Source organism: Abrus precatorius, unplaced genomic scaffold, assembly GCF_003935025.1.
Source record: "Abrus precatorius isolate BTA unplaced genomic scaffold, Abrus_2018 Scaffold7, whole genome shotgun sequence".
Classification (NCBI taxonomy): Eukaryota; Viridiplantae; Streptophyta; class Magnoliopsida; order Fabales; family Fabaceae; genus Abrus; species Abrus precatorius.
In genome coordinates this window covers 9,043,662-9,069,795 of record NW_020874417.1, presented here as the reverse complement: position 1 = coordinate 9,069,795, position 26,134 = coordinate 9,043,662, and the positions used below count along the sequence as shown (strand labels likewise).

Genomic DNA, 26,134 nt, shown 5'->3' with positions numbered 1-26,134 from the left:
AATATCATAACATTATTTTTTTTTAATACCATTAAATAATCCACATTTAAATTATTAATTTTAACTTAAGTCTGAGATTCTTAGAAAAATAAACAAATGGAGTACAAAATTAGGGAAGGGAGAAAATTGCTACGGTGATGCTGACAAGAAAGTAAATGAATTCAACTCACGAACGGCGAAACCAATCAACGAGCAAGGGTGTTTCCGTCACTTCAACATTGGCACCAACAAAATTCCTCACGACGATACCATAATAATGCAGTGGGTGCTATGCACTATGGTGATCAGTGCTCACCCTCTTTCTTTCTAATCAATTCCTCAAACTCAGTGGTTTTGTTGAGTTTTTCGTCCTCCCGCAAATGGAAATGTACACAAGGCAGTGGAAGACGTTATTACCCCTACTGTTTCTCTCTGCGTTCTCCACCGTCGGATCATCGTCCCATCTTGGACGATCTGCCATACGATTCAGATTGGCGCGAGATGCGGCGGAGAGGCAGATTCCGACGCGGGCAGGTGCACCGTTCAAGATTGCGCTGTTGGCGGACCTGCATTTTGGAGAGAACGCGTGGTCGGATTGGGGCCCCCTACAAGATGTAAACTCTGTTAAGGTGATGAATACGGTGCTCCACCATGAAAACCCAGGTTTGTACGTAGCGTCGTTAAATTAGTTATTAGCTTTCTGTAATGCTTAAGCAAAGCCCTAACTATATCCTAATGCCTGTTATTATATTAATAGAGAAAAGTGCAGCCCCCTTATTTTAAGGATAAACTTCTGTCTTAATGTCAGGTAAACTTCAACAGAAGCAGTAATAGTATAAAAAATAATAATTTTTTCTTATAAATTAAAATTAATTTATTACTTTTAATATATTGATTTTTTTTTTCTTATAAATACTCTTCTAAAAATTTGTCAAAACTGGACCAAAGTAAACTTACAGCACTGAGATTTAATTAAATTTTATTTCATATTACTCTTTTTTTAAATTTCTCCTGATTTATAAAATACAAAAATATGCAATATTATTTTATTGCATAAATTAAGAAAAAATTATGTAAAGTGAAAAAAAAAAAAGAGAAATATCTGATAAAAATTTATTAAATTTTAAGGAATGAGAATGTAGGTTACCTTATTTTTTATTATACTATAAATTTTATACGACTCTTATCTTACTTGGCAGTGGCAGCAATTTAAGTGAAGTTTATTCAATAATAAATAGAGAGGAATATAAAAACACATACAAGAGGGTAAATTAAATAAATCTTAAAATAATATTTTTATCTCTATAATTGACTCTTATCGATTAATTAATCTTTATATGTAACAAATTTGTAAATCAATTCTTGTAATATATTAGTCTCTATATTTAAACTAAATGAGCGTTGAATAAACTTTTTACGTGACTAATGCTAAAAAAAAATAAATGAAAGATGAATTGAGTCAATGAATCTAAGAAATAGCAAGAAATTTTTATCCCTTTCAATATCTCTCTCAATTCGAAAATTTAGGATTTGAATTCATGTACTTTTTCCATCATCCTCTTAAATTGCATTATTGAGATTGTTGAGAGGTCGATAATAAAGGTAAGTTGAAGTCTTTCACGGGGCTAGTTGTCAGTGTTCATTTTCCTTTTCAATTTCCATTTTAAGCGCTTACATTGTCTCCACTAGTGCCAGTTTATGTTGAAAGATGAACGACCAAAAACTATATGAAGGTTTTTTAATGAATGTATTATGAAACTCTGCAGATCTTCTTCATGAAAAACTCGTTTTATTTAGATTTAGAAAATCGTATAGCTATATGAAATCATGTGCTATTGCACTAATCTGTTATCATACCTATTTCTAATAGAAGTAGTTGACAATTGAATCCTTTTCTTCTTCTTTTTTCTCATAATTTGAGTATCCATAGTAGTGTGAAAAGAAAAGAATTAGTCAATTTAAATTTACGTTTATTTAATGAATTATTTGTTTTTTTCCCTTAAATGATCTTTAGGCTTATAATTTATGTTGAAGTTAAGATATCCTGTATTGATATAGAATAAAACCAAAGTGCTCTTTATAAGACTTGGTAATCCTCACCTTTAGCTAACTTTTGGATTGAGTTATACTCACTTTAGTTCTAATAATTTATTTTGTTCCTATGGTAATAAACAATCTGGTGATGGATTCAGTCTGAATGTTGGAGCAATATGACACACAAGAAAATGAAAAGGATAAACACTAGGAAGAAACTTTCTAACACTATCTTTTTAACAAATTTAGTTATGGGCTAAAATTTATTGAAAACTACAAAAGTATAAGAAAGAATAATTAAATTAGAAGTGAAAAAGCGTGAAATCTACATAATTTTTTTTGTTTTTAATAAATTTTAATCTATAACTAAGAGTGTGTTGCTAACAATTTTCAATAAGAAATTAGTGCATGTGATCAGAGTTAGTTACATAAATAACAAATCAGAAACTATAAGCATACATCAAGATAATTTTCCTTTTAATAACAGAAGGGATGAATGAGAAATGTTCACAAGATATAAAAATTTCAACAAATTTCAATGACTTTATATGTGATTCACTCTTTATATACAGTACTTCATGTTTATACTTATGTAATACAAAAACGTCATGATCATTAAATTTCATGAATACCAAATACTAATGAGGTACTGTATGACAGATTTTGTAATATATCTTGGTGATGTCATTACGGCTAACAATATAATGATTGCAAATGCAAGCTTGTATTGGGATCTGGCAACCTCTCCAGCAAGAAATAGGGGCATACCTTGGACTAGTGTATTTGGAAACCATGATGATGCTGCATTCGAGTGGCCACTGCAGTGGTTCTCTTCACCTGGAATTCCTCAAATTCACTGCCCTCAAACCGGAAGTTCATATTCAGGTACTAAACTACCAAGTAATATAGTAATAGATGAAGATATTATAATTGTTATGATTACATATACGTTCGGTGTAGAGCACAAAATTTAGTCGGAGAATTGAAGATACCAGATCTTTGATGTATTCCTAGCAGCAGGTTGTCAGTTATCTACTGGATAGTGAAGGTTTCTTTGAATATTTATATGAATAGCTTGTTTGAAACTAATAATTATGTTTCATTGTTCTTGGACCAACTATATATCAACTTCCCTTGTTTTTGGGTGTTCTTATCTCCATCAAACAGCAAGCATAGATGACGTAAGGAAGATTAATATCCTTTGTAATGTCCCTGCAAATAAGAGAGAGAGAGAGAGAGAAGCAAAGCCTATGTACATATTACTGACTAGGTAGCTAGCGATATATGGATTACCAAACTAAAATGAGATTAATTTCTAGTCAATTGTGAAATCTCTACACAGAGTTATCTATGACTCCCTAGTCCTTGGACAATTAGAGGTAGTTTAACTTGGGAAATAAAGTTGGAAGAGATTCATGAAGAAGCATGCGGCAAACCACACGAACCTTTGTTCATTAGTTAGAAAACTTATTCAGTTAAATAAATAGCATTTAATTGCTATTAGTTACTGTTCCTATTTTGTAAAATAGAGACATATTTTATTTCACGTTTATTGTTGTATTATTGTCCTTTAAAATGGCACTTTTATCTAGCAATTTTGCTGACTATATTTTTCGCTTCAGTGTCCACTATTTGTAGTTCTAGAATAATTGGTGCTTCAAAATCTCTCTCACTGTTCTCATAAGACAGTGTTTGAAATATCTTCAGTGCATATTTGATAAATTTCAGTAGAAGAAGAATGTAGCTTCAAAGGAACAGGACGATTGGGTTTGATGGAAAACGAGATCAAGCACAATTTGTCATTTTCCAGTTATGGTCCTAGAAATCTTTGGCCAAGTGTATCAAATTATGTCCTTGAGGTTTCATCGCCGGATGAACCACAATCACCAGTTGCTTTCCTTTACTTCCTTGATTCTGGCGGTGGTTCCTATCCAGAAGTCATATCTAGTGGCCAGGCGGAATGGTTTCTGCAGAAAGCTCAAGAAATTAACACTGACTCAAGGTAGAATGAGAATGCATAAAATCAGAAGCTATTTTTCCTTAAATCTAAATGCATCCCATATAGCAAGGAATTATGGGTATATAAACAACCTTGTTGATTTCTTATGTGTTGTAAATTAAGCAACTAAAATATGTTTCAAAGGAAAATATAGTATATTCTTATTTTTCTCCCCTCCTTTCTGCATAATCCAAACAAACGTATTGCATGACAGGGTTCCGGAGATTATTTTCTGGCATATTCCAAGTACGGCCTATAAGGTGGTGGCTCCCAAACCGAAGTCTGGCATACAAATGCCTTGCGTAGGTTCAATCAACAAGGAAAGTGTAGCTGCTCAAGAAGCTGAAACGGGTATTATGGATCTTCTTGTCAACAGAACTTCTGTTAAGGTGAGGTCAAAACCAGCATGCTATATTTGTCCAATACTTGAGAACCTGCAATGCAAAAATTAAATCCACAAGGACACAATTGTAAGGTTTTGAACCACCACATATGTTTAGTTGATGAGTAAGTTGTTGACTTCCATGGTTGCAAGGATACTGTGTCAAAAAATCTTTTGGGGTAGAAATATGTTTATTGGGAAATTATTAGAAGAATGAGAAATTTTCAAAAGAATTTATGATAGTATTCTATTAGTGGGTTAGATTAGACCCTTATAATGTAGTTAGAGATTTAGGAATAATGATGACATGATGAGTTTGTACCCAGACATTTAACCTGTGGTCTATAATGATATTATCAATGGATTCCTTCCACCCATGGATATAGATATAGCCAATTGTCAAACAATATAAAGCTTTATGTTCCTTTTGTTTGATTATTGATTTTACTCTGCGGCAGGTTTATTTTTAAAGATGAGATAGGGTGGAAACAAGTTAGATTTAGCAATTAACCTGAATGCATAGGTGCCCATCATAAGTGTATTGCATAACTAAAAGTAGTAGAGATGAATGCTACTTTGGTTTTTAATGTAAAAGTAGTTTTAGTTGTGAAAAAATGCCTAGTTTCATGTCTCTGCGTAATCTGCGGTTGTGGCAATTAAGCGTTGGAATGTGGTAGCGAGAGCTTGAGCACATAAAAGCTAGAGATGTATGCATGTAACCTTTATATTTTTATAAGTTAATTAAAAATATGCATAGATCAGTAAAAAGTTTTGTCCATCAAATGGATAAAACTCGTGGAAACATTTAACGTTTACTAGCATTTCCCTCAAGATTTTTATTGTAACTTTTGGTTATTGGTTGTTTGATTAGTATGTCTATATTCCAAGCGTTCAAATAATGAGAATACTGGGCATACGGTGACTGTATTTTTCTTCATTATATAGGGCCCTACAAAGTAGAAAGCAATTAAACGAGTACTTTTTTGAGGCATTAAATATTAGGTTTGGAGTTGTATTTTAGTTTCTACTTTCAGCTCACCATGGAAATTGAGTTCTCACTATGTTTGTAGATGGAAACAGCTGAATTTTATGGAGACACGTCACGCATTGTATTTCTGTTAAATGACTTTAATTTTACTATATTTTGGACGTGAATATTCATCAATAAGATTGCTAGCTTTACCTGGTTGGTTTGTCAAGAATATATTACAATATTTGTTGTTTCATTTGATCATCCATTAAATACGAGAAACTACACTTGATTTCTTAATTTTCATATGTTTAGTCTCCCAAGTGTTCATTTGTTAGGGAATTTGATTCTTAGCAGCAGAAAGAGTGGGTGCATCTAACATGCATGGGTAATTAGGACTTGCGGTTGAGGTTTAGATACAATATGGTGAGCCATACCGACATATAGAAAGAGGATTACGCTTTGGAATTTGAAGGAAAAAGTTTCAATTTTCATCCCATCTTCTCCCCCATATTTCTCACTTATTGCATGCATGTTGTAAAAGCAACAAAATGTCAAAGCAAAAAGTTTGGTTTTTCTTGTTTTTTCTCCCCTTTCTATGGGTTGAGATTTTTATTTTTTATCACCTGAGTACCCAGAAAAATCATCTTCAAGTTCATCAAATGGGATTTCTAAAAATTGAATATTGAATGATACAATGGACTTTGTTTGATGGAAATGCAAATGGGACCATGTTGAGTTGTTTTTCTTTTCACACCACAGGCAATATTTGTTGGACACAATCATGGATTGGATTGGTGCTGCCCATACAAGAAACTATGGTTATGCTATGCTAGACACACTGGCTATGGTGGCTATGGAGATTGGCCTAGAGGAGCACGGATTTTAGAGATCACTCAGAAACCCTTTTCTCTTCGATCTTGGATAAGGATGGAGGATGGCCAAGTGCACAGTGATGTTGTCTTGAGTTGAAAATAATTTCCTCTAAAGCCTAAACAAGAGAAAATACATACGGAAAGTATAGTTGTTACATGATTGTTTAGTTTCAGAAAAAAAAATTTAATTATGAAAATGTCACATTATTTTTATTTTATTTTATTTTATATTTTTGAAAATTTGCATAAGAAATAGTGAAAATAATTCTTTAATTATTTTTTCTATTTTTATATAAATTTTTAAAAATAGAAAATGAAATAAAAATAAAACTTTTTCTATAATCAAACCCTCTTAATTTTCTAAATTTATTCTCTGTAATTATAAAGTGTAGCGTATGTAATAAAGGTGCTCAAGATATGCTCATTGTCAATTATTGCATTCATTTGGGGAATTCTATTCCTGAGCTTAGAATCTCACTTGCGTCCCAAAAATTAAATGAACCAGCTGATGCATTAGTTCTTTAGCCTTTTCTTTTAATAATTCATTATGGTTTGGACATGTCCCAAACGATATCTAGCATCACTGTAATTTGGATTTAGCTGTTACCTAATGAATTTCTGTTCCTGGTTCTGCCTCCAAAATTAATTTTAGAAAGTCCAGGAAACAATCATTTAATTTTAGTTCTAACTATAAATTCATTCATACAATTCTTAATAAAAATTGTATTTAAATAATATTTATTGAATTTAATTTTTATGTATTTCATTAATAATACTAAAATTTTATTTATATGCATAATGTTAATTTAAGGTGAGTCCAAATCTTGCAAGTTTTTAAAAAATGAATACTAATTTTTAATTTCACTGACAATAGAATTGAAATTTATTTATAAAAAAAACATCAAATTTTTTATATATAAATACTCAGAACTTTCAAATTGAGATTTTCCTTATAGTTCGACTATTTTTATTTTTATTTTATTTTGAAAATTTTATTCTATTTCAGCAAGGAAAATTTCTTCATTTCATCTTCTAATAAGAAAATATTTATAAATGTGGTATTCTCCTTAGCTTTTGCATTAAATTGAGAATTTTAAATTTCCTTCCAAACTTGTTTGTGAGATAAAAGTTTCTCAACAATCTCATTTTTCCAGCTCAGTTTTTACTAAAATCAATTTTATAATCAAAATTAATTCTGTAAATGTTCATTTAAACACAATAATAAAATTAGACTATGAACTCTATTTCAACAAGGAATAGTTAAGAAACAAAATTTAAAACTCATTCATCAAAATTATCAAATATATTGTAAGTATAACAAAAATATTATGATATATTCTCCAATATTATTCCTTTTCTTTGTTCTTTTTGAATTTCACTTCTTGTTTTACAATTGTTCTTTATCAAAACTAGGCTGGATTTATAACAACGTGTGACTCCTAAGAGCTAGGGAAGTTGCTAGAACGTATGGCTATCGATTTTAATAGTATTATTCAACATACTTAAGTTGTCATTTTTCTTTTGACTGAAGATTATGATTGGTTGACCCCTACACTTTGATCTATTTTATGCATACTCTCATTATGAGAGCTGAAGCAAAGTTCCTTACCATGATCTATACTGATATCAGGCCTAAGAGAATAATGCAAAAAGAAGTGTTTTATTAAACTAAGACCAGTATAAAATGCATGATGGCCAAATGATCTTTAGTTAGCTGAGAATATAATTTAGAGAGTTCAATGAACTTTACTATATAATAATACTCTAAAATAAGTTGCATAAGTTATTAGATATTATTGTTATTATGGAATGACATAATTCATGAACTTTAACTATGAATGAAGCCATTGCATTAATGAGGGATTGCTTTTAAAAAAAATTATGGTTCAATTGACATGTTTGCTATGTCCCAGTACAAAGAAACGCACAACTCAGCAGGTAACACAGATAAAGCAAAGGATGCAAGACTTTTCTTATGATGATTACCTTGTTGGGACATTGAAACAACACCAAAGTCACTTTTTCTCATTTTGTTAGACAACTCGTTGAAAAGAAAAAGGTTTTCATTAGAATTTTTTGCATTCATGACTTTTATTTGAGGGTACCAAACAGCTCTAAAGTCTCCTTATTAGCACCCCATGCTCATGGACCACTCTGGTTAGGCTTTTAAATTTCCAATACTGAAGTCAAAAACGTGCTCACATCAAGTACCATAGAGAAGATTGGGACCAAATTTATATATAAAAACACAATTTTATTAATCTCGATACTTAAAGTTGAGTTTAAAATTTAATAACAGTAAATTTTTATTAACAAATAAAATTGTTACTATGCTTTTATTTTACCAATATAATCAACATTTTCTTTATAAAATCTTTCTACAGTTAAATACTACCCTCTATCCTATTTTCAAAAACAACTGTCAAAATTTGTTAGTCCTAATTATAAAAAAAATAAAACTTATTTTTAAATATATTAATTACTAAATTTCTTTTCTTAATTTATTACATGCAAGCCACTAACGTAATAATTTATTTATAGATATTTTTTAAATAATATTAATATTATAGTATATAATAACAGCAATTAACAAAATGAATGAAAAAAATGTCTTAAAATATTTTGAAAAGTCAAAACATGAAGTATAGCCATAACCAAATTCACTGTTTCTATGTTAAATCGATGCATTCCATGGTGGTTCGGATATGACGATAATTGATGTGCCAACTCTATGGCTAGCATTGCATGAATAGGTGAATTCGTCATTGTCTTTGATTTTGATAGGACACTGTCACGTGCCATTATTATTTCTAAAAATTTCACTTGAAAGTAAATTTTAACCCTTTTCACAACTTAATGCAAATGGATAATGCCCCCTCAGCCGAAAGCATGAGTTATGATATCAAAGCCTATGATTGAAAATAGAAAGCTTACAAAGAAACTCCAAATAGTACACTCCACACACAATTCTGACTGTCAGAGCTACCTCATTATGCATCATCTGAATTAAATGAATCCATAACGAGTAAACCTTCAAGTTATTCTTTGAGATTGCACAAGTATTACCCTAATTTAGTCAAAATTTTTAAAAATGATTATTAGTTCGTACTCTATAAAATGATATTTATTCAAACTTTTTTAGTATAAAATAAAAATAAATTATCTTTTATAAACTCAGGACTAACAAACGTTTTAAAATATTAAAAATTAAAACTAAAATGCGTGACTTATCATCTTAAAAATTTAATCAAGTGATAATATTGTACGCAGAAATTTTAATGTTTGAGTTACCAAAAAATGAATTTAATATTTACGAATAGAGTGAGAATTTTAAATTACAATTAAATAATTACAAAAAACGATAAAGATGACACTTTATAAAACACAGATGCCATGTTTTTATATTTAATAACGGAAACTCCCATTTGCCCTAAGACCACAAATTAAAAGAAACATTTGTTTAACTGAAGAAAAGAGGGGGCAGAAAACATCCTTTTTTTCAATGTTGCCATATCTCTACGAAAGTATCTATGTTTTCATGCTTGATTTGGTTGTGTTGTGACCACCATAATTTTCTTTATGTAACAAAAAAAATCCTTTTCATTAAAAAATGTTTGAGGGTGAGGATTATCCATTTTTAGTTCAATTAATACTAATTCAAATCTTTATAAATTTGAGCTTTATTTTTTTTTTCAAAGCACCTTATATTTATAACTACTTTAAACCTTAAGTAATTTGAGTCAAAATGGATAAAGTTAAGAAATAAAACTCTTCAAATGTTTATTTTTTACCAGATTATTTTTTGTCTTTCCCTGCCTGCATAGATAACAATCATGATGAGTTATTGTTGAATTCAAATATTAGGTCACAATCTGCTTTCAATTACTTAAATATTCTACAAATTACATAATTTAGTACTTGTAAACTCAAGAGACTATTGTATATTTTTTTAAAATTGATAGTTGTGATTTTTTAATATCTTAAAAATGTTTATTTTTTCAAAATAAATCACTAATCCCATCATATATTCATTTAAAATTAATTGTAATAATGGTATCACGTGTGATAATGTCTTCTTAATTTACAAGATACAATAAAAATTATTAAATAATTTTAGTCTAATGAATTATAGCCTTAAAGATATTAGTTAAAAAAATAAGGCACAAATATTTTTTATTTACATTACAGTGTATTAAAAGTCACAATGAGAGTATTAATAACACCTTTTACAAAATTTATGATTGTTTATTTTTTTTCTAAGGATAATTGTTAGCATCTACTTTTAAAATAAAAAACAGGTTTATATTAATGAAAGACTGGCCAACTTAAAGGGTATAGCATGTTATAAGTTTCCCAATTGTCCATTACTTTATAGAGATGCTTTGTGATAAAGTAACATTATAAATAATACTTTATTATTTATTTAACAATTCAAATTGTCCCATTTCATTTTCAGTTGTAACTGACAGAGCCAGTTCCCCTGCCCCTTCCGGAGGGAAAGGAAGGTAGAAAATCAAATGGTGATTTTAGTAAGTTTGACAAAAAAACAAAACATTTGAAATGGACCATAGCAGTTGATAAAATTGACAGTTGAAGAGAAGAGGGACAAGAGAGACCCCATTATTTTGAATGGAGTTTGCCTTTTGAGTAACCATAAGTCATCTTAGGAGACTAACTCCATTGGCCACATCATTACAAGAGTCATAGTTATGGCTTTCCCAATGTAGACCCCTATCACTTTATGACCATATATTATACATTATGCCTAGTGTCAATATAAAGCAACAAATTTTGATGACACACCCAAAGGACAAGGTATCCCACTTGGGAAATCATCAACATTGTTAAAAGTTTGCAACATCAAAAGGGTGTATGGATGTCAGTGGGATTTCATCTGCTTACAATCACTGTTCTCTCTGCTTTGGATAACTTCATCATTTTGTTTCTTCATCTCCATGCAACATAAATCACTGGGTGTCACATGCTTTATGAAAAGGTTAGTTTCTTGAAGTGGAACTTTTAGTACTGATGTATGACCAAGCTAGAAACATATTCTTGGGGTACCCTTTGTGTGTGTGTATGTGTGGTGTTTGTTTACTTTTTGTTTATTTATTTTAATTTAAAACATATCTACTGTTCATGTAAAATTTCAGTCCTATAGAGCAAATAAATGTAGTTACTGAAAATAAAAGTTTTTGTCGGTCCTATTGGTATAAGTTTCTTTCATGTTGGAAAATGAACAGAACAGCTAAGTGAGCAATTAAAGTAGAATGAAGATGATTGGAGCATCTTAATTATATATTAGGAATTATGAAATCATGTGCATTAAACTCTCTGAATTTAACTCTAGTCTTTCTTCAAGATCAAGTGTAGAATGTGCTTGAGGAAGAGAGATGTTGTGTGAAGAATTTGGTTTGAATGATGACATAAATCTTCATGGCAAAGAGAAAGAGCTGGTTTGGATGGGTGAAAAGGCTATTCACTTCTGAGTCAAAGGACAAAGTAAGAGGTGTTTAAGAATGCATGAAGCATGCTTTTTATATGTCACAACAATAAAGTAGTACTCATATTGGTTAACATTTCCTTTGTGTAATCTCAGAAGACAAAGAAATGGGAGTGGAGTTTTGGAAGGATTAAACAAAAACAATATCCAACAATTACAGCTCCAAATAGGACATTGGTTGAAGCAAATGCTGAGCAGAGAAAGCATGCTTTGACTGTGGCTATTGCAACAGCAGCTGCTGCTGAGGCTGCAGTTGCTGCTGCACATGCTGCTGCTGAGGTTGTCAAGCTCACTGGTGCTTCTCGTTCTTACTCATTTCTTTCCAAAGGAGATAGAAGCTTAGCTGCCATCAAGATCCAAAGCGCATACCGTGCACATCTTGTGAGCTTCCTCAAAACCTTGTTCTTCATCTTCTGTATTAATCACTCAATTGCTACTATGTTTCAGTTTGTAGTTTGCAAGAGATTTACATGGACAAAATACCATGTATTAGGATACTGATATGACAATATATATTAACTAAAATAGACTTATATTTATGTATGCAAATTGAATATTTTATGATAACCTTGATCAAATCTTAGTCAAATAAAAATTTTAAAAGAAAAAAATTCCTAAAAATAAGAAAATATTTCAATAAATTTTATAAAATATTAAAATTATTACTAATAATTAAATATCAGCAGATACGCCTAAGATACGAATGTAGACGTATTGCATGCGAATTGGTATCCAACATGAATATAACCTGCATACGCAGTAATTAAGAGTGAAGTCACTCCTACCTTTTGCTTATGTATACTTTGTAGCAAAGTCTAGTGAACATTGGTTTTAGAACTTTTGAAATACTCAATAAATAATCCAGTTAAATCATATAAAAAGATATTGTAATGATGCTTTTTAATTGATATTAGTTTACTTTTTGTTTTTATACTGAGAAATTGTGTGGTGAGTTTGAGTTTTTTTCCTTCCATCAATTTAATTCTATATTCTGAAATTCATTCACTCGAAGCAAACTAATCCAAATGGACTCAAAAGTGTTAATTACTTAAACACTTCTACACTCATTTGAACTTGATCTCTAAACTGGGAATGAAACAGGCTAGGAAAGCATTAAGAGCATTGAAAGGAGTTATAAGATTGCAAGCCATAATTCGCGGTCAAGCTGTGAGGCGTCAAGTGTCTGTTTCTTTGAAAAATATTCACTACAGTGCAAGAAATCAGGTAGAAATTCAGGAAGGAAGCAGCAATGGCGTGGATGGAAACTACAAAAATGACCAGATCAAGAATTTTTCAAAGCAAAAGAAAAAGTTAGAAGAGAAGGAAATAAGGGTAAGCATGTAACATTTATGTAATTAGACGAGGAAGTGTGGAAAACACAACCCAAAAGAATGAGAACATGGGTGAAAAATTTATGAAACAGTGATTTCCCCATTCCATTTGCCAAACTTCAGGATGTCCACCCAATTTATTTGACTTGGTCCCATATGTTTAGTTCAGTAGTTTTGACTTTTGATATCATAAGCATTTATTGTCATAGTAATTGAGTTTGAACAACTAATTCCCTTGTCTAATCCAATTAAGAATTTTGTTGCAGTCTGAATGTCATAGTCAAAGAAATTGGGATTGTAGCTTGCTCTCGAGAGAGGACATTGAAGCCATATGGTTAAGAAAGCAAGAGGCCATTGTCAAAAGAGAGCGCATGAAGCAGTACTCTTCTTCACAAAGGGTATTCTCATTTGATTTGACATTATAACTCACCATTTTTAATCATAAATTAATTGAGAGAGAGAGAGAGAGAGAGAGAGAAACAAATCAAAGATTAAAAAGAAGTCAAATTGTTTGAAAAATTAATACCCCTTTTCAAACATTGGAACTAACCACTAACATAGTATTATTTTTCCTTAATTGCCTTGTATTATTTTCTTATTTTTCTTGAACAGTATTATCATGTCATGCATCTAATAATAGCCATGTATTTATCTTTTCTAGGAGAGAAAAAATCCTCAAATGGTGGAAGAATCTCTGCACAATAAGGACTTCGGAAGAGAGAGCTGCCGTACACTTGGAGAGTGGCTACATAAAGAAACATACAATTGGGATGTGCTTTACAAACAAACACTCCCTTCAAACTTGATCACAATGAAAAGAGAATTGCAAGAAGATGGATTGAGTTCACAAATTTCGATCCCGCGGAAATCATTTTCTCTAGTGAAAAGAACTTCAATTGGTGATGAGAGTTCGATGCCAAATTCTCCAGTTTTTCCTACTTTCATGGCTGTAACTGAATCCAGCAAAGCAAAGGTGAGATCTATGAGCACACCAAGGCAAAGAACAGCATTTATGGATAATCAAAATGAGCCTCACAAGGAGAGCATTTCCTTGTGCTCTTATTATGGTGCTACTACTAGCACCAATGAAAGATGCCAAAGTGCAAATAGCCTTTATTATCATTAGAGGATGTAAAATTTGGTTCATTGCGTGAATTAATCAGTAGGATGTTTGGCCCTTCCCATTTTGCAAATACTCACATGCATACGTGAAGTGCTTTTTGTCTAACCATTATGTTTTCTCTGAAGAAATTTTTCTTCCTGGTTTTGGAGATGAGAAACGTGATTATTTGGTACATAATACATATCCAAAGTACATACATCTTTTATTCTATCTTTTCCTGTAGTATTCCTTATTTATTTATCTGAGTTTTCTGTCACAGAAAATTTCAGGTGATGATCTGCTCAAATAATTACGGGTTGTAATTAAATTAAACTATTCATGCACTACAATAATTTATTTTGAAAATCTGAAAGCTAATCAATAGAATTTGACTACACTATCAAGGAAGCATCTCCACAACTACTACACATTTGCGGTCACTTTCACATTGCAATTCCTGACTATGCGGATTCGTATTTGAATCAATGAACTAAGGATTTAAGCAAACCAATAAGATTGAAATGAGTTTAGGCTTATTGACCATAAAAAGGAAAACTTATGGAAGGCATATAGGGAGAGATAGAGTCATGACCTTCTAACATTTCGTTTTTGGTTGTTACTTAATTGGCCATGAGTGAATGCTTCCCCCCTTTTGGACTATATATATATAGCATAAATAATAAGAAATTCTTAAAATTGTAAGCAAATCAGCTTCCTTGAGTGCTATGAAATGGTGCAAGTTTCAATTTGGATTTTGAACCTGCGTCCACAGCAAAAGGGGAGGGCTCCTCTGCCACAAACAGACAGATGAATTTAACCATTGGTAAACCATTAGACAGTATATCAATACCCCCATCTGATTCAATGATTGTCCAATTTTTAAAATATTGAATTACCTAAATCAATTATTATAAGCACTACCTGTGTAATTAAAATTGTCGGTTACAGTAGAAAAGTTCCGATTCTAGCAACATTATGTTCAACGAAATAAATCACTTGGCGTTAATTATTTATAATTAACTATGCTTTCTCATATTATTCTCGGTATCAAGAGTTCTCCCCAACACCACAAACCAGTTTCACATAATCGCACTAAATTTTTGCCAGTACCAATCATTTCAGTTGAACCAAATGTAAGCTCAGTTGAACCCATTATAGACTACGTGCTGTCGTTTCTCCACCTCCGTATTTCAAAATACAATTGGAACACACCGCATACAATGCTTATGCTACATCGCCGCGTGAATTGCTCCAGACATTAGCCAACCAATATATACATTTAGCACCCAACATAATCCATTTAAAGTTGATATAATTAATTTTGAACGTTAAATATTATTAAAATATAAATTCAAATGAATATCAATTATATATTTTACATTAGAACAAGTAATTGATTTTGTGGGTTAGTCAGACATTCAAGATGTAGCCGCAACGATTATTTGAAAATTCCAGAAAACATACTCCGTAGAAGTGCGACAAAAAAGTTCAGAATTTCACTTTTTTGCATAGCCAACGTTGAATACTAGTAGTAGTTGAAAAAGAAAGACAGATGGAAAAGGAAAAAACAAGATAATTTCTAAATAGAAGATGAAGGTCAAATATGCCAAGAGCTGCAATGCCCAATGATAAAGTTTGTGGCAAACATATTAAGGAAAATGGTTATCAATACTACTTGTCTGGATCAAACACTTAACATCAAAAGAACCTATTCCAAGAGGTATACAGCCCGTAAATCTGAATGTGATTTCTAAATCCCAGAAAACCAAAATCAAATGATGCATCCGAAAAGATAAAAATAAAATACTCTCATCGATTTATCTAGACGGTTATCGAGCTGCCTGAGCTTGTGCATGTTCCAGAAGTTGACTGACCAACTTGTAAGTACGCCCATTAAGGGCCTTGGTATGGTCTATCAGCTGCTCATGCCTGTGGATGTAGCAAATCAAAGATTAAGGGTCTTGAAAAAGGAAGGATGACACATAACATGAAGGAAAAAGGCGGTCAAACTAGCTAAGGCAGAATGTTACAATTCAATAGGAAGTACAAAGCCCTAATCTATCAAGTTAGTAATCTATGTTAAACTTACACATTTGGATGATTAGGTTCCATGATAACTGTTCCTGTTTGAGAATCAATCTTGGCATCAAGCTTCGAGCTACGGATGAGATTAACAATCCATCTCTCAGCCTCGTCATAATTCAAATTTAACTTCTCAGCAAGAACTCTGAAAAATATCAGAATTGAACAATTCCATCTTAGAAGATTCAATTACCACTAAATCCTCGGTATATCATTTAGTTGGGTTGTATGAAAGGTAGATCACAGGGAATCAACAAAAGGAACAAATACAAACAGAAAATATAGCATTACATAACAAAAACCCCGTAAAAATGGGAAATAAAGAGAAGAGTATCTGCAAAACCTTTCAAGGCCACAAAATAAAAATAAAAAAACAACTCTTATTGTGTGCCTTTGGTTTTGACAGACTGATCCAGATCAATGGCACAGAGGCTACAATATGTTTTTTTAGGGTGTTAAATTGTGGCATATCAAAAAAATTGGTGGAGCTACCACATCTTGTATTAGAAAGAAGGTGCATACCTCATGTCAATGCGCTGGTGTATTCTACAGTATGTCTCAAAGATAAATAGCCTAGCGTTTTCAAGGAACTCGTCCCTCAATGGCACAGCTGAAAAGTTGCTTTCTTCAACCCGTTTGCCAAGGAAAGGATCATTGAGAATGACCTGTATTATTGCAAATTGGTAAGTAAAGTAATCAACACATGAAGGGGTAGTTCGTAACTAACATGGACAAAAATGTTATGAGAAAAAGGAAAAACTGAATAAACTATATTAGTTCACTCCTCAACAGAAAAAAGCACACTTACTTCTTCGCATTCTCTCATCTTCTTTTGTGCTCCATCAAAGTCATAGTTGACATAAACACAAGCCAAAAACTCGGTGATGGGGTCCTTATATGAATGCTGCTCTTGTTGAATAACTTTTATAAAATCTTTGAATTGAGGTCTCCTGCGCTTGTTAACAATGAATGCTGTGGCCAAGTATCTTAAAAGGTGTGGAGCACTGGTTTGGATTGCATTTAGATACCTAAAATTTATACACGTCTTAGATGAAGCAATATCACAAATACGAAGCTCAGAATATGCAAGAAAAAAGTTATCTCAGAGTAAGGAAGTTATTGACCAGTTTGATGTTGGATGAATGATGACAATTAACAAGAAAGATAAGATATACAAAATATGATCCCACTACAGGTAAGCCAAGGTGACCAAGGAAAGTAGAGACAAGTCAACAAGTCTTACTTGTCTTGATTAAACAGATCAATTATCTGTGTTCTCCCATTGTCATGATTGAAAAAGATGAACAGACTCCAGTGCATCAACCATATTCGGCTTTGCACCTGATTCAAAGGAGATGCAAAATTCTGCAACAGAGTTCACTGCTAGTAGTTAGTCTATTAATATAATAAGCATAACAAACAAGTACATGCAGCTACTCCAAAGATCAACTGACAGACAAGAACAACCTTTGAGTCGATGCTTTCCTTCAAACGATTGAGCTCTTCAAGAGCAATGTCCCAGTTCTGCATCAATATTTCAGCTGCCAGCTTTCCCCACAATGCACTTAAACTCCTTTCACTATTTGTGCATAAGGTTCTGTACTGATAAAGATAGTCAGCAGCACCAGAGTAGTTTCCACACTCAAACTGAAATTTGGCATATTGGTACAAGGCCTCGATTTGTGCAGGACCAATCTGTCACAGCAGAATCATCATTTAAGTAGTCAGTAAGAACTAAAAATCTCAAATACAATTTAAACTTTTAAAACCTCTAAAATACAGCAGCAAACAACAACCAAATAGACAGAAAAAAAGCTTGCAATAAAAATGAAGAAATAAAGATGTAATAGGATTACTAGGATACTATCTAACTTAAAAGTGGGATTTTTTTAAGAACAAAGTGCAGTCTAATTGCCCCAAGATCCAAGTCAATAGTTTTAGATCCTTATTAGCAAGAGACATTTTCCTAAGCTTACTAGCATAATAACAGCACCTTGAACCTTTTAAGCAATTAGTATCTCCCACTCCTAGCTCTCACAACTGACCAATAACTGCCGAAGAACAAACTATATTTGGTTTGAGAAAAAGATTTCTATTTCCTTTCTCTGTTTTCACAACTAATCACACCTTGTTTTCATTTTATTTCCTGCTTTCTCAACTCAACCAGACCCTTAGGCGGCATCTAGTATTAGGAATGTTTTAACAGTCCCAGGAAAGTGACATGGGAAACTTCTATTCCTGTGTTTCATACAAAGAAAATATAAATATTTCCAGGTCATGGGAATTTTAACTTGTGAATAAGTGGAAACAACTTTCCCAACTTCATAGGTGGAAATAAAACTTTCCTGTGATAATTGACCATAAACATTATTTCCCAATACCCAGCTCCACATTAAACTCAAGATTCCATTCCTAACCTACCAACACCTAAACAGAAAAATAAATAAGCAAATTTATGCAAACTCTGTATTACCCTAAACCTACCTAGCAGGATAAGGATTTTGGTTATTTCTGCCACACTGCATCAATTAAAGGAAGCTATAGTTTATTTTTGAAAAACAGTGAAAAACCTGGTATCTGTCGTTGAGCATCTGTAGATTATACTGCTTATCAGCCCTCAATTCCTGGACAGCAGCAGCATTCTGGAGGAATGCAACAAGGGGGGCAGCACCCTCCTCAAGTGACTTGAGTCTGGCAACAACTTCAGCACGGCGTTCAATCATGTCTTGAGGGACATCCTCAGTGTGGTAGAGGCTCTTGTGAATGTCCATAGCATAATCAACCATGTTAGTGTTATTGAGAAGGTCAATCTTCGCCTTCAGAATGTCATCATCGTTGTACAGCTGGCGCTCCTGCAGGAACTCCAGAAGAGGGAACACCAAGTGCCTATCCAGATTTGGCGCCATCCTTGGGGTTAAATCATACTCAGCCATTGCCACAGCCCACGCTGCACTTCGCAGTGTAAGATTATAAATACTTTTACCTAGAAAGACAAAGATTATATCAAATAATTGGTTATCTATTATTAAATCATTTAGGTTATCTAATCTCACATCTTTTATGAATTGAAATAATACATTTTTCAAACATAACTCCATGTGTTACCCGAAAGTTTATTCATAAAAAATTACAAAAAAAGACAGTCCATGTTCATATAGGTTCACGAGTTAAAGATTACATTGCTGCAGTGCAAAAGGAACTTGAACACACAACAAAAGAAACTCGTAATATAGAAAAGGATCTAGAACTATGAATCTCTGATTATGCGCCATCACCGAAACAATTAATAATGAATGATGTGCCTAGTATAATTACAGAGAAGGTTTCAGCTACAGGTAGCAATTAACAAACAAACAGCTTAGAATAATAGATAAAATAAATGTTAGTGTATGTATAATATGTAATATACAAAGAGCTCAGTCAGACTCTTGTACTTTTGGCAATATATAAAAGGAAGCAGAAACAGACGCAGGTAATGCTACTCACGAAGATGCTGGAACGTTGCTAGCTGCTCACTGCTCTGAATGAATAATCGATGAAGACGAAGCAGAAGAAATTACACAGAGCAATTGCTATACCCACACACAGGAAAATGCACAGAGCAGAGATGCCCACGATACGTAACGCACACACACCAAAACGCTTGGGCTGCTATGCACACTCGCAGAGTTAGGGCTCCAATTGGGATCTTTTTCAACTTTAGATAAAAAAAACAAAGTTTTGTTAAGATTCAATTCATAAATTCAGTTCCCAGGCGCTTTTTCAATTTAATGTCCGCATAAAGAAAAAAAAGTTGCAATTTAATTTTATGTTTGATTTTTATTTTAAAAATAATTTTTTCGTTTTAAAAAATAAAATTTATATAAAAATTTATTTTTAAAATAGAAAATAATTTTTAAAACAAAAATTAAATATGCTCTAAGTATTGTTTTTATTAACTTTAAAAATACGTTAATAATGTTGGATAAAAAAGAACAAAAGGTAAAAAAATCAAGAACTAAAAAATAAATGTTAATTATAGAAATTAATTTATAAATAAATATTATACCTTTATAATTTTAAAAATAATAGAAAAAATCAAGAATTGAAACATAAATGTTAATTATAGAAATTAATTTATAAATAAATATTTTATCTTTAAAATTTATAAAATTTTTAAAATCATAAAATTTTTAAAATTAAAAATTATATATTTAAACAAATTTATATTCAGTATAGTTTTATATATTTTAAAGATGATAACTTAAAAAATAGTTTAAAATATTTTATAAAAATTAATACAGAATAAAAATTATAACAAATTTATTAATATTAATACGTTATTCATTTGAATGTATAATATGAGATAAATATATAAAATAAAAAAATTATTGATTTAAGTTCTTATAGTTAAGTTTTGTTAATCTTATATTTAAGACATACTTTATTATTGACTAATAACAAAAATTATTTTATTTTATAGAAACGTGCTCATCTCAATTTCTTAGGTCGAATTTAAACATTTAAATATAAAAAATATTATTAAAAATTAATACATGCATTATATTAAAGTTATAAAAGTATAAATAATTACTTTTATTTTGATAAAATTTTACTATAATTAATTACTTAAAGTTATTTTTAAGAATTGACAGTAACTTTTTTTAATTTTATATTTTTATATTTTATCTTACCTTTAAATGAATAGATACAGTATTAATTTTAAATTTTTATGATTTATTGTATATCAGTTTTTATAGAATATTTGAAAATGATTTTTTATAAAAAGAAAAAAAATATTATTTTTAATATGTGAAACTTCACTAGATATAAGTTTAGTCCCTTAAAATTTTGTAAATTTTTTATTTAGTATCTTGTTTATTTTTCTAAACAAGTCTATAATTTATTTGTTATTATTTTTTATAATACACATTTAGTTTCTATAATTAATACTTATTTACAAATTAATTTTTATAGTTTATATATACATTTTAGTTTTATAAGAATATTTTATGTTTTATGTTTTGGTCTTTCTCATTTAATATTATTAACATATTTTTAATGAAAAAATTAATATAAAAATGTTTACTTATATAAAAATTAAATTATAATCTTTTTATATGTAATGACCAAGTTTAAAAAGTGTATCAACTATAAGGATTAAATTTATAATTTAACCTTAAAAGTTTAATAACAAAAAACTAAAAAAATTGAGCATAGTAATCCTAAACTTGAATACTGTAATTCACACTAACTTTGACCGATTTATGTTCTTTTTCCAAAAGACAACAATCTTGCTAACTTGAGAGCAATTATAAAATTAAATAATATTATATTTCCATTTTGTAAGATGATTTTGCAAATTTTTTAATAAATTTTTTTATTTTTTTAATATTATATACCACTCTTCTTATAGTACATTTCCTCTCCTAAATTGCAAGCATTGATGTAAAAAATTATTGTATTAGAGTAGAATCGTCCTGTAAAATATAGAAAATTCCATTCCACCATAGGTATTTAAGTACAAGGTATATCAATTGTTGAAAGAATATAAACAATATCCATTTCCTTACAGTAACGTGCTTCCTTATAGTTTTGTTTTTACAAAGATAAATACTAGGTAATAAATAGTATTTGCAACTCTCCAGGTATAGTTTATCGTAACTCTATCAATTAGAAAGAAGACAATGAAGTTATATCCAAACAAGCTTGTTTATTGCGTTGAGTTTTACGATTTATTTCTTGAATATGAGAGATTATTCTAACAATCGAGAGCGATTATAGTTGAACTATTAATGCTTTCTGAATTCAGAAGGTTCAACAAATTATGCAAAATGGTTACAAACACTAATTGTCCGGATAAAACATTTATCATCAGGAGAACCTACTCCAAGAGGTATACACCCCACAAATCTGAATGTGATTCTAAATCCCAGAAAACAATAAACAAAATGATGCATCCGAAAAGATAAAAATAACTACTCTCGTCGATCTACCTAGACAGTTATCGAGCTGCTTGAGCTTGTGCATGTTCCAGAAGTTGACTAACCAACTTGTAAGTACGCCCATTAAGGGCCTTGGTATGGTCTATCAGCTGCTCATACCTGTGAATATAGCACTTCAAAGATTGAGGGTCTTAAAAAGGAAAGAATGGGTCAACCTATCTGAGGCAGAATGGTACAATAAGAAATAGGAAGTAATAAAACCCGTATCTATCAAGTTAGTTATCTATGCTAAACTTACACATTTGGATGATTAGGTTCCATGATAACTGTTCCTGTTTGAGAATCAATCTTGGCATCAAGCTTCGAGCTACGGATGAGATTAACAATCCATCTCTCAGCCTCGTCATAATTCAAATTTAACTTCTCAGCAAGAACTCTGAAAAATATCAGAATTGAACAATTCCATCTTAGAAGTTTCAATTACCTCTAATAATCCTCTGTATATCATTTAGTTGTATTGTATAAAAACTAGTAGACCAGAGGAAATCATCAACAAACAAATACAGAGAGAAAATATAGCATTTATATATTAAAAAACCTCATAAAAATGAAAAATAAAGAGAAGTGCAAGTGCAAAACCTTTCAAGGCCACAAAATAAAAGGCACAACTCTTATTTTGTGCCTTTGCTATTGAGAAACTGACCCAGATCAATGGCACAGAGCTAGATTGTGTTTTATGTGGGTGCAAAATTGTGGCATATCATAAATATTATGAACCCAAGGGGAGCTACCACATCTTATATTAGAAAGAAGGTGCATACCCCATGTCAATGCGCTGGTGTATTCTACAGTATGTCTCAAAGATAAATAGCCTAGCATTTTCAAGGAACTCGTCCCTCAATGGCACAGCTGAAAAGTTGCTTTCTTCAACCCGTTTGCCAAGGAAAGGATCATTGAGAATGACCTGTATTATTGCAAATTGGTAAGTAAAGTAATCAACACATGAAGGGTAGTTCGTAACTAGCATGGACAAAAATGTTATGAGAAAAAGGAAAAACTGAATAAACTGTATTAGTTCACTCCTCAACAGACAAAAGCACACTTACTTCTTCGCATTCTCTCATCTTCTTTTGTGCTCCATCAAAGTCATAGTTGACATAAACACAAGCCAAAAACTCAGTGATGGGGTCCTTATATGAATGTTGCTCTTGTTGAATAACTTTTATAAAATCTTTGAATTGAGGTCTCCTGCGCTTGTTAACAATGAACGCTGTGGCCAAGTATCGTAAAAGATGCGGAGCACTGGTTTGGATTGCATTTAGATACCTGAAAATTATACACATCTTAGATGAAGCAACATTACAAATACGAAGCTCTGAATATGCAAGAATAAAGTGACCTAAGAGAAAGCAGTAATTAACCAGTTTGAGAAGGATTAACAGCAAAGATAAAATATTAAAAATACACCCCAACTACAAGTAAGCTAAGGTATCCAAGGAAGGGAGAGATGAGTTAACAAGTCTTACTTGTCTTGATAAAACAGATCAATTATCTGCGTTCTCCCATTGTCATGATTGAAAAAGATGAACAGACTCCAGTGCATCAACCATATTCGGCTTTGCACCTGATTCAAAGGTGATGCAAAATTCTGCAAGAGAGTTCACTGCTAGTAATTAGTCTCCTAATATAATAAGCATAACAAACAAGTACATGCAGCTACTCCAAAGATCAACTGACAGACAAGAACAACCTTTGAGTCAATGCTTTCCTTCAAACGATTGAGCTCTTCAAGTGCAATGTCCCAGTTCTGCATCAATATTTCAGCTGCCAGCTTTCCCCACAATGCACTTAAACTCCTTTCATTATTTGTGCATAAAGCTCTGTACTGATAAAGATAGTCAGCAGCGCCAGAGTAGTTTCCACACTCAAACTGAAACTTGGCATAGTGGTATAACGCCTCTATTTGTGCAGGACCAATCTGTTACAGCAAAATCATCATTTAAGTAGTCAGTAAGAACTCAAATACAACAAAATTCAAAATTTTTAAAAATACTGCAGCAAACAACAATCAAAATAGACAGACAAAATGTATGTAAAAAAATTTTAAGAAATAAACATGTATGACATTACTAGGATACTATTGCACTTAGAAGTGGGATTTTATTAAGGACAAGGTGCAGTCTAATAGTGATCGACCCCTGCATGAATACATGTAAGGGGATCAGCAGCATCAGCTGATGGATGCAGCTCCACAGGGCCCACTATTTGGTAGGTCTAGTCAAGGAGAAAGAGCGCCAATGAGGCAGGTAGTTAGAGGGGGGAGAAGAATTCTGTTATGCAGCAGTGAGAGGACTATAGGAATAGGAAAAGTTGAGAAACCGAGAAAGAGACAGGTAGGCAAGTATTTGTTGACTTAATATAATGTAGCTCTGGAGGAGTTGTGCCTTGCGTACAATTTCACACTCTCGTTTGTGTTAATCCATTTCTATTTTCTGTCAATTTCTATCAAATCACCCCAAGGTCCAAGTCAATAGCTTTAGATCCTTATTGGCAAGTGACATTTTCTAAAGTTTACTAGTATAATCAATAACATCACCCAGAACCTTTTGAGTAATTAGTATCTCCTACTTCTACTACTTAAATCTTACCAATAACTGCCAATAAACAACCTTATTCGGTCTGAGAAAAAAATTTTCCATTTCCACTTTCTGTTTCCACAACTAACCACACCTTGTTTTTATTCCATCTACTGCTTTCTCAAGTCAATTAGACCCTTAGGTCGCATTAAGGAATGTTTTAACAGTCCCAGGAAAGTGACATGAGAAACTTCTACTCCCATGTTTCATAGAATAAAATATAAATATTTTCCATGCATTAAAGAGTGAGGGAATTTTAACTTGTGAACCACCTTCATAGGTGGAAATAAACTTTCCATGATAATTGATCATAAACATATTTCCCAATACCATACACTACCTTAATCTCAATATTCTATTCCTAACCTACCAAAACCTATCCAGAAAAATAAATAAACAAATTTATGCAAACACTGTATATAACTATATATTACCCTAAACCTTATTTTTGCAAACACTACATCTACATCAATTAAAGGAAACTATAATTTAATTTTGAAAAACAGTAAAAAACCTGGTATCTATCATTGAGCATCTGTAGATTATACTGCTTATCAGCCCTCAATTCCTGGACAGCAGCAGCATTCTGGAGGAACGCGACGAGGGGGGCGGCGGCCTCCTCAAGGGACTTGAGTCTGGCAACGACTTCAGCACGGCGCTCGACCATGTCCTGAGGGACATCCTCAGTGTGGTAGAGGCTCTTGTGAATGTCCATAGCATAATCAACCATGTTAGTGTTATTGAGAAGGTCAATCTTCGCCTTTAGAATGTCATCGTCATTGTACAGCTGGCGCTCCTGCAGGAACTCCAGAAGAGGGAACACCAAATGCCTATCCAGATTCGGTGCCATCCTTGGGGTTAAATCGTACCCAGCCATTGCCACACTCCTCGCTTCAGATAACGATATTGTTCTAAGGTAAACACAAACAGTTCGATTAAAACCTCAATGGATAACAACATAAACGGATTTTCCATGACAAAAATAACAAAGCAAAACACAACAGAAACGAATTGAGAAATTGCTATGAAACTGAAAAATCTATGTACGTAGTTAGGGGGCAAATTGAATTTGCAATTAAGCAATTTAGGTTTTGAGTGAGATGGGATCCGACTGCGCTTGCGAGTGGGAGAAAACGAGATAGAGTAAGGGATACCTGCGGCGTCGTGTGGCAATAGCAGCTTCTCCGCTTCCTATGCCCTAGAGAGGGTTGAAAATGCAGAGAGGAAGTTTACACTAATAGGGTTTTTTTTTTTTTGTCTAAACAGAAATAGGGTTTAAAAATTTTAAAACGATGTTCTTTAACTTTTTATTTTAAC

General features: G+C 31.9%; 4 protein-coding genes across 7 annotated transcripts; 2 read left to right on the top strand and 2 right to left on the bottom strand.

Annotated features, from left to right (window-relative positions):
* The first annotated feature begins 267 nt into the window (after positions 1–267).
* Positions 268–6,436, top strand: LOC113872956 (probable inactive purple acid phosphatase 16). 3 transcript variants are annotated; one of them, XR_003505925.1, is made up of 5 exons: positions 268–642; positions 2,674–2,898; positions 3,742–4,015; positions 4,227–4,519; positions 6,127–6,239. XR_003505925.1 is itself a non-coding variant. In XM_027510865.1 (5 exons), exons 1-5 carry the CDS (start codon positions 360–362, stop codon positions 6,334–6,336), a joined length of 1,155 nt encoding a protein of 384 aa, XP_027366666.1. In that variant the 5' UTR covers positions 268–359; the 3' UTR covers positions 6,337–6,436. The 3 variants fall into 3 exon arrangements, 2 of the variants coding, with proteins under 2 accessions (XP_027366666.1, XP_027366665.1); XM_027510865.1 differs by having other exon boundaries at positions 2,674–2,886; positions 4,227–4,401; positions 6,127–6,436; XM_027510864.1 differs by having other exon boundaries at positions 4,227–4,401; positions 6,127–6,433.
* A 4,787-nt stretch (positions 6,437–11,223) lies between these two features.
* Positions 11,224–14,199, top strand: LOC113871433 (protein IQ-DOMAIN 14). Its single transcript, XM_027508530.1, has 6 exons — positions 11,224–11,235; positions 11,613–11,741; positions 11,839–12,123; positions 12,844–13,074; positions 13,340–13,471; positions 13,735–14,199. The coding sequence occupies exons 2-6, from the start codon at positions 11,676–11,678 to the stop codon at positions 14,197–14,199; spliced, it is 1,179 nt and encodes a 392-aa protein (XP_027364331.1). The 5' UTR covers positions 11,224–11,235; positions 11,613–11,675.
* A 753-nt stretch (positions 14,200–14,952) lies between these two features.
* LOC113873886 (eukaryotic translation initiation factor 3 subunit E) lies at positions 14,953–19,949 on the bottom strand. Of its 2 annotated transcripts, XM_027512245.1 has the most exons (9): positions 19,744–19,949; positions 18,828–19,240; positions 17,725–17,952; positions 17,501–17,622; positions 17,066–17,285; positions 16,780–16,922; positions 16,265–16,402; positions 15,997–16,104; positions 14,953–14,995 (listed from the first exon to the last, which is right to left on the bottom strand). In XM_027512245.1, the coding sequence occupies exons 2-8, from the start codon at positions 19,188–19,190 to the stop codon at positions 16,005–16,007; spliced, it is 1,314 nt and encodes a 437-aa protein (XP_027368046.1). In that variant the 5' UTR covers positions 19,191–19,240; positions 19,744–19,949; the 3' UTR covers positions 14,953–14,995; positions 15,997–16,004. The 2 variants fall into 2 exon arrangements, with proteins under 2 accessions (XP_027368046.1, XP_027368045.1); XM_027512244.1 differs by lacking the exon at positions 14,953–14,995 and having other exon boundaries at positions 15,733–16,104.
* A 1,984-nt stretch (positions 19,950–21,933) lies between these two features.
* LOC113873887 (eukaryotic translation initiation factor 3 subunit E-like) lies at positions 21,934–26,035 on the bottom strand. The gene is made up of 8 exons (XM_027512246.1): positions 25,972–26,035; positions 25,332–25,728; positions 23,932–24,159; positions 23,708–23,829; positions 23,288–23,507; positions 23,003–23,145; positions 22,480–22,617; positions 21,934–22,340 (listed from the first exon to the last, which is right to left on the bottom strand). The coding sequence occupies exons 2-8, from the start codon at positions 25,692–25,694 to the stop codon at positions 22,241–22,243; spliced, it is 1,314 nt and encodes a 437-aa protein (XP_027368047.1). The 5' UTR covers positions 25,695–25,728; positions 25,972–26,035; the 3' UTR covers positions 21,934–22,240.
* Between the last annotated feature and the right edge of the window lie 99 nt (positions 26,036–26,134).

What these genes read in the sequence shown, in the direction of transcription:
- LOC113873886 (XM_027512245.1), bottom strand. Translation starts at nt 19,190, where the DNA reads ATGGCTGAGTATGATTTAACCCCAAGGATGGCGCCAAATCTGGATAGG. An exon ending in GATCTGTTTAATCAAGACAA is followed by an intron (nt 17,286 to 17,500) that starts GTAAGACTTGTT and finishes TATAAATTTTAG; the next exon opens with GTATCTAAATGCAATCCAAA. An exon ending in GAACCTAATCATCCAAATGT is followed by an intron (nt 16,105 to 16,264) that starts GTAAGTTTAACA and finishes CTACATCCACAG; the next exon opens with GCATGAGCAGCTGATAGACC.
- LOC113871433 (XM_027508530.1), top strand. Translation starts at nt 11,676, where the DNA reads ATGGCAAAGAGAAAGAGCTGGTTTGGATGGGTGAAAAGGCTATTCACT. An exon ending in CTTCTGAGTCAAAGGACAAA is followed by an intron (nt 11,742 to 11,838) that starts GTAAGAGGTGTT and finishes GTGTAATCTCAG; the next exon opens with AAGACAAAGAAATGGGAGTG. An exon ending in GCGCATACCGTGCACATCTT is followed by an intron (nt 12,124 to 12,843) that starts GTGAGCTTCCTC and finishes GGAATGAAACAG; the next exon opens with GCTAGGAAAGCATTAAGAGC.
- LOC113873887 (XM_027512246.1), bottom strand. Translation starts at nt 25,694, where the DNA reads ATGGCTGGGTACGATTTAACCCCAAGGATGGCACCGAATCTGGATAGG. An exon ending in AGATGAGAGAATGCGAAGAA is followed by an intron (nt 23,146 to 23,287) that starts GTAAGTGTGCTT and finishes GCAATAATACAG; the next exon opens with GTCATTCTCAATGATCCTTT. An exon ending in GAACCTAATCATCCAAATGT is followed by an intron (nt 22,341 to 22,479) that starts GTAAGTTTAGCA and finishes CTATATTCACAG; the next exon opens with GTATGAGCAGCTGATAGACC.
- LOC113872956 (XM_027510864.1), top strand. Translation starts at nt 360, where the DNA reads ATGGAAATGTACACAAGGCAGTGGAAGACGTTATTACCCCTACTGTTT. An exon ending in GCTCCACCATGAAAACCCAG is followed by an intron (nt 643 to 2,673) that starts GTTTGTACGTAG and finishes ACTGTATGACAG; the next exon opens with ATTTTGTAATATATCTTGGT. An exon ending in TCAACAGAACTTCTGTTAAG is followed by an intron (nt 4,402 to 6,126) that starts GTGAGGTCAAAA and finishes TTCACACCACAG; the next exon opens with GCAATATTTGTTGGACACAA.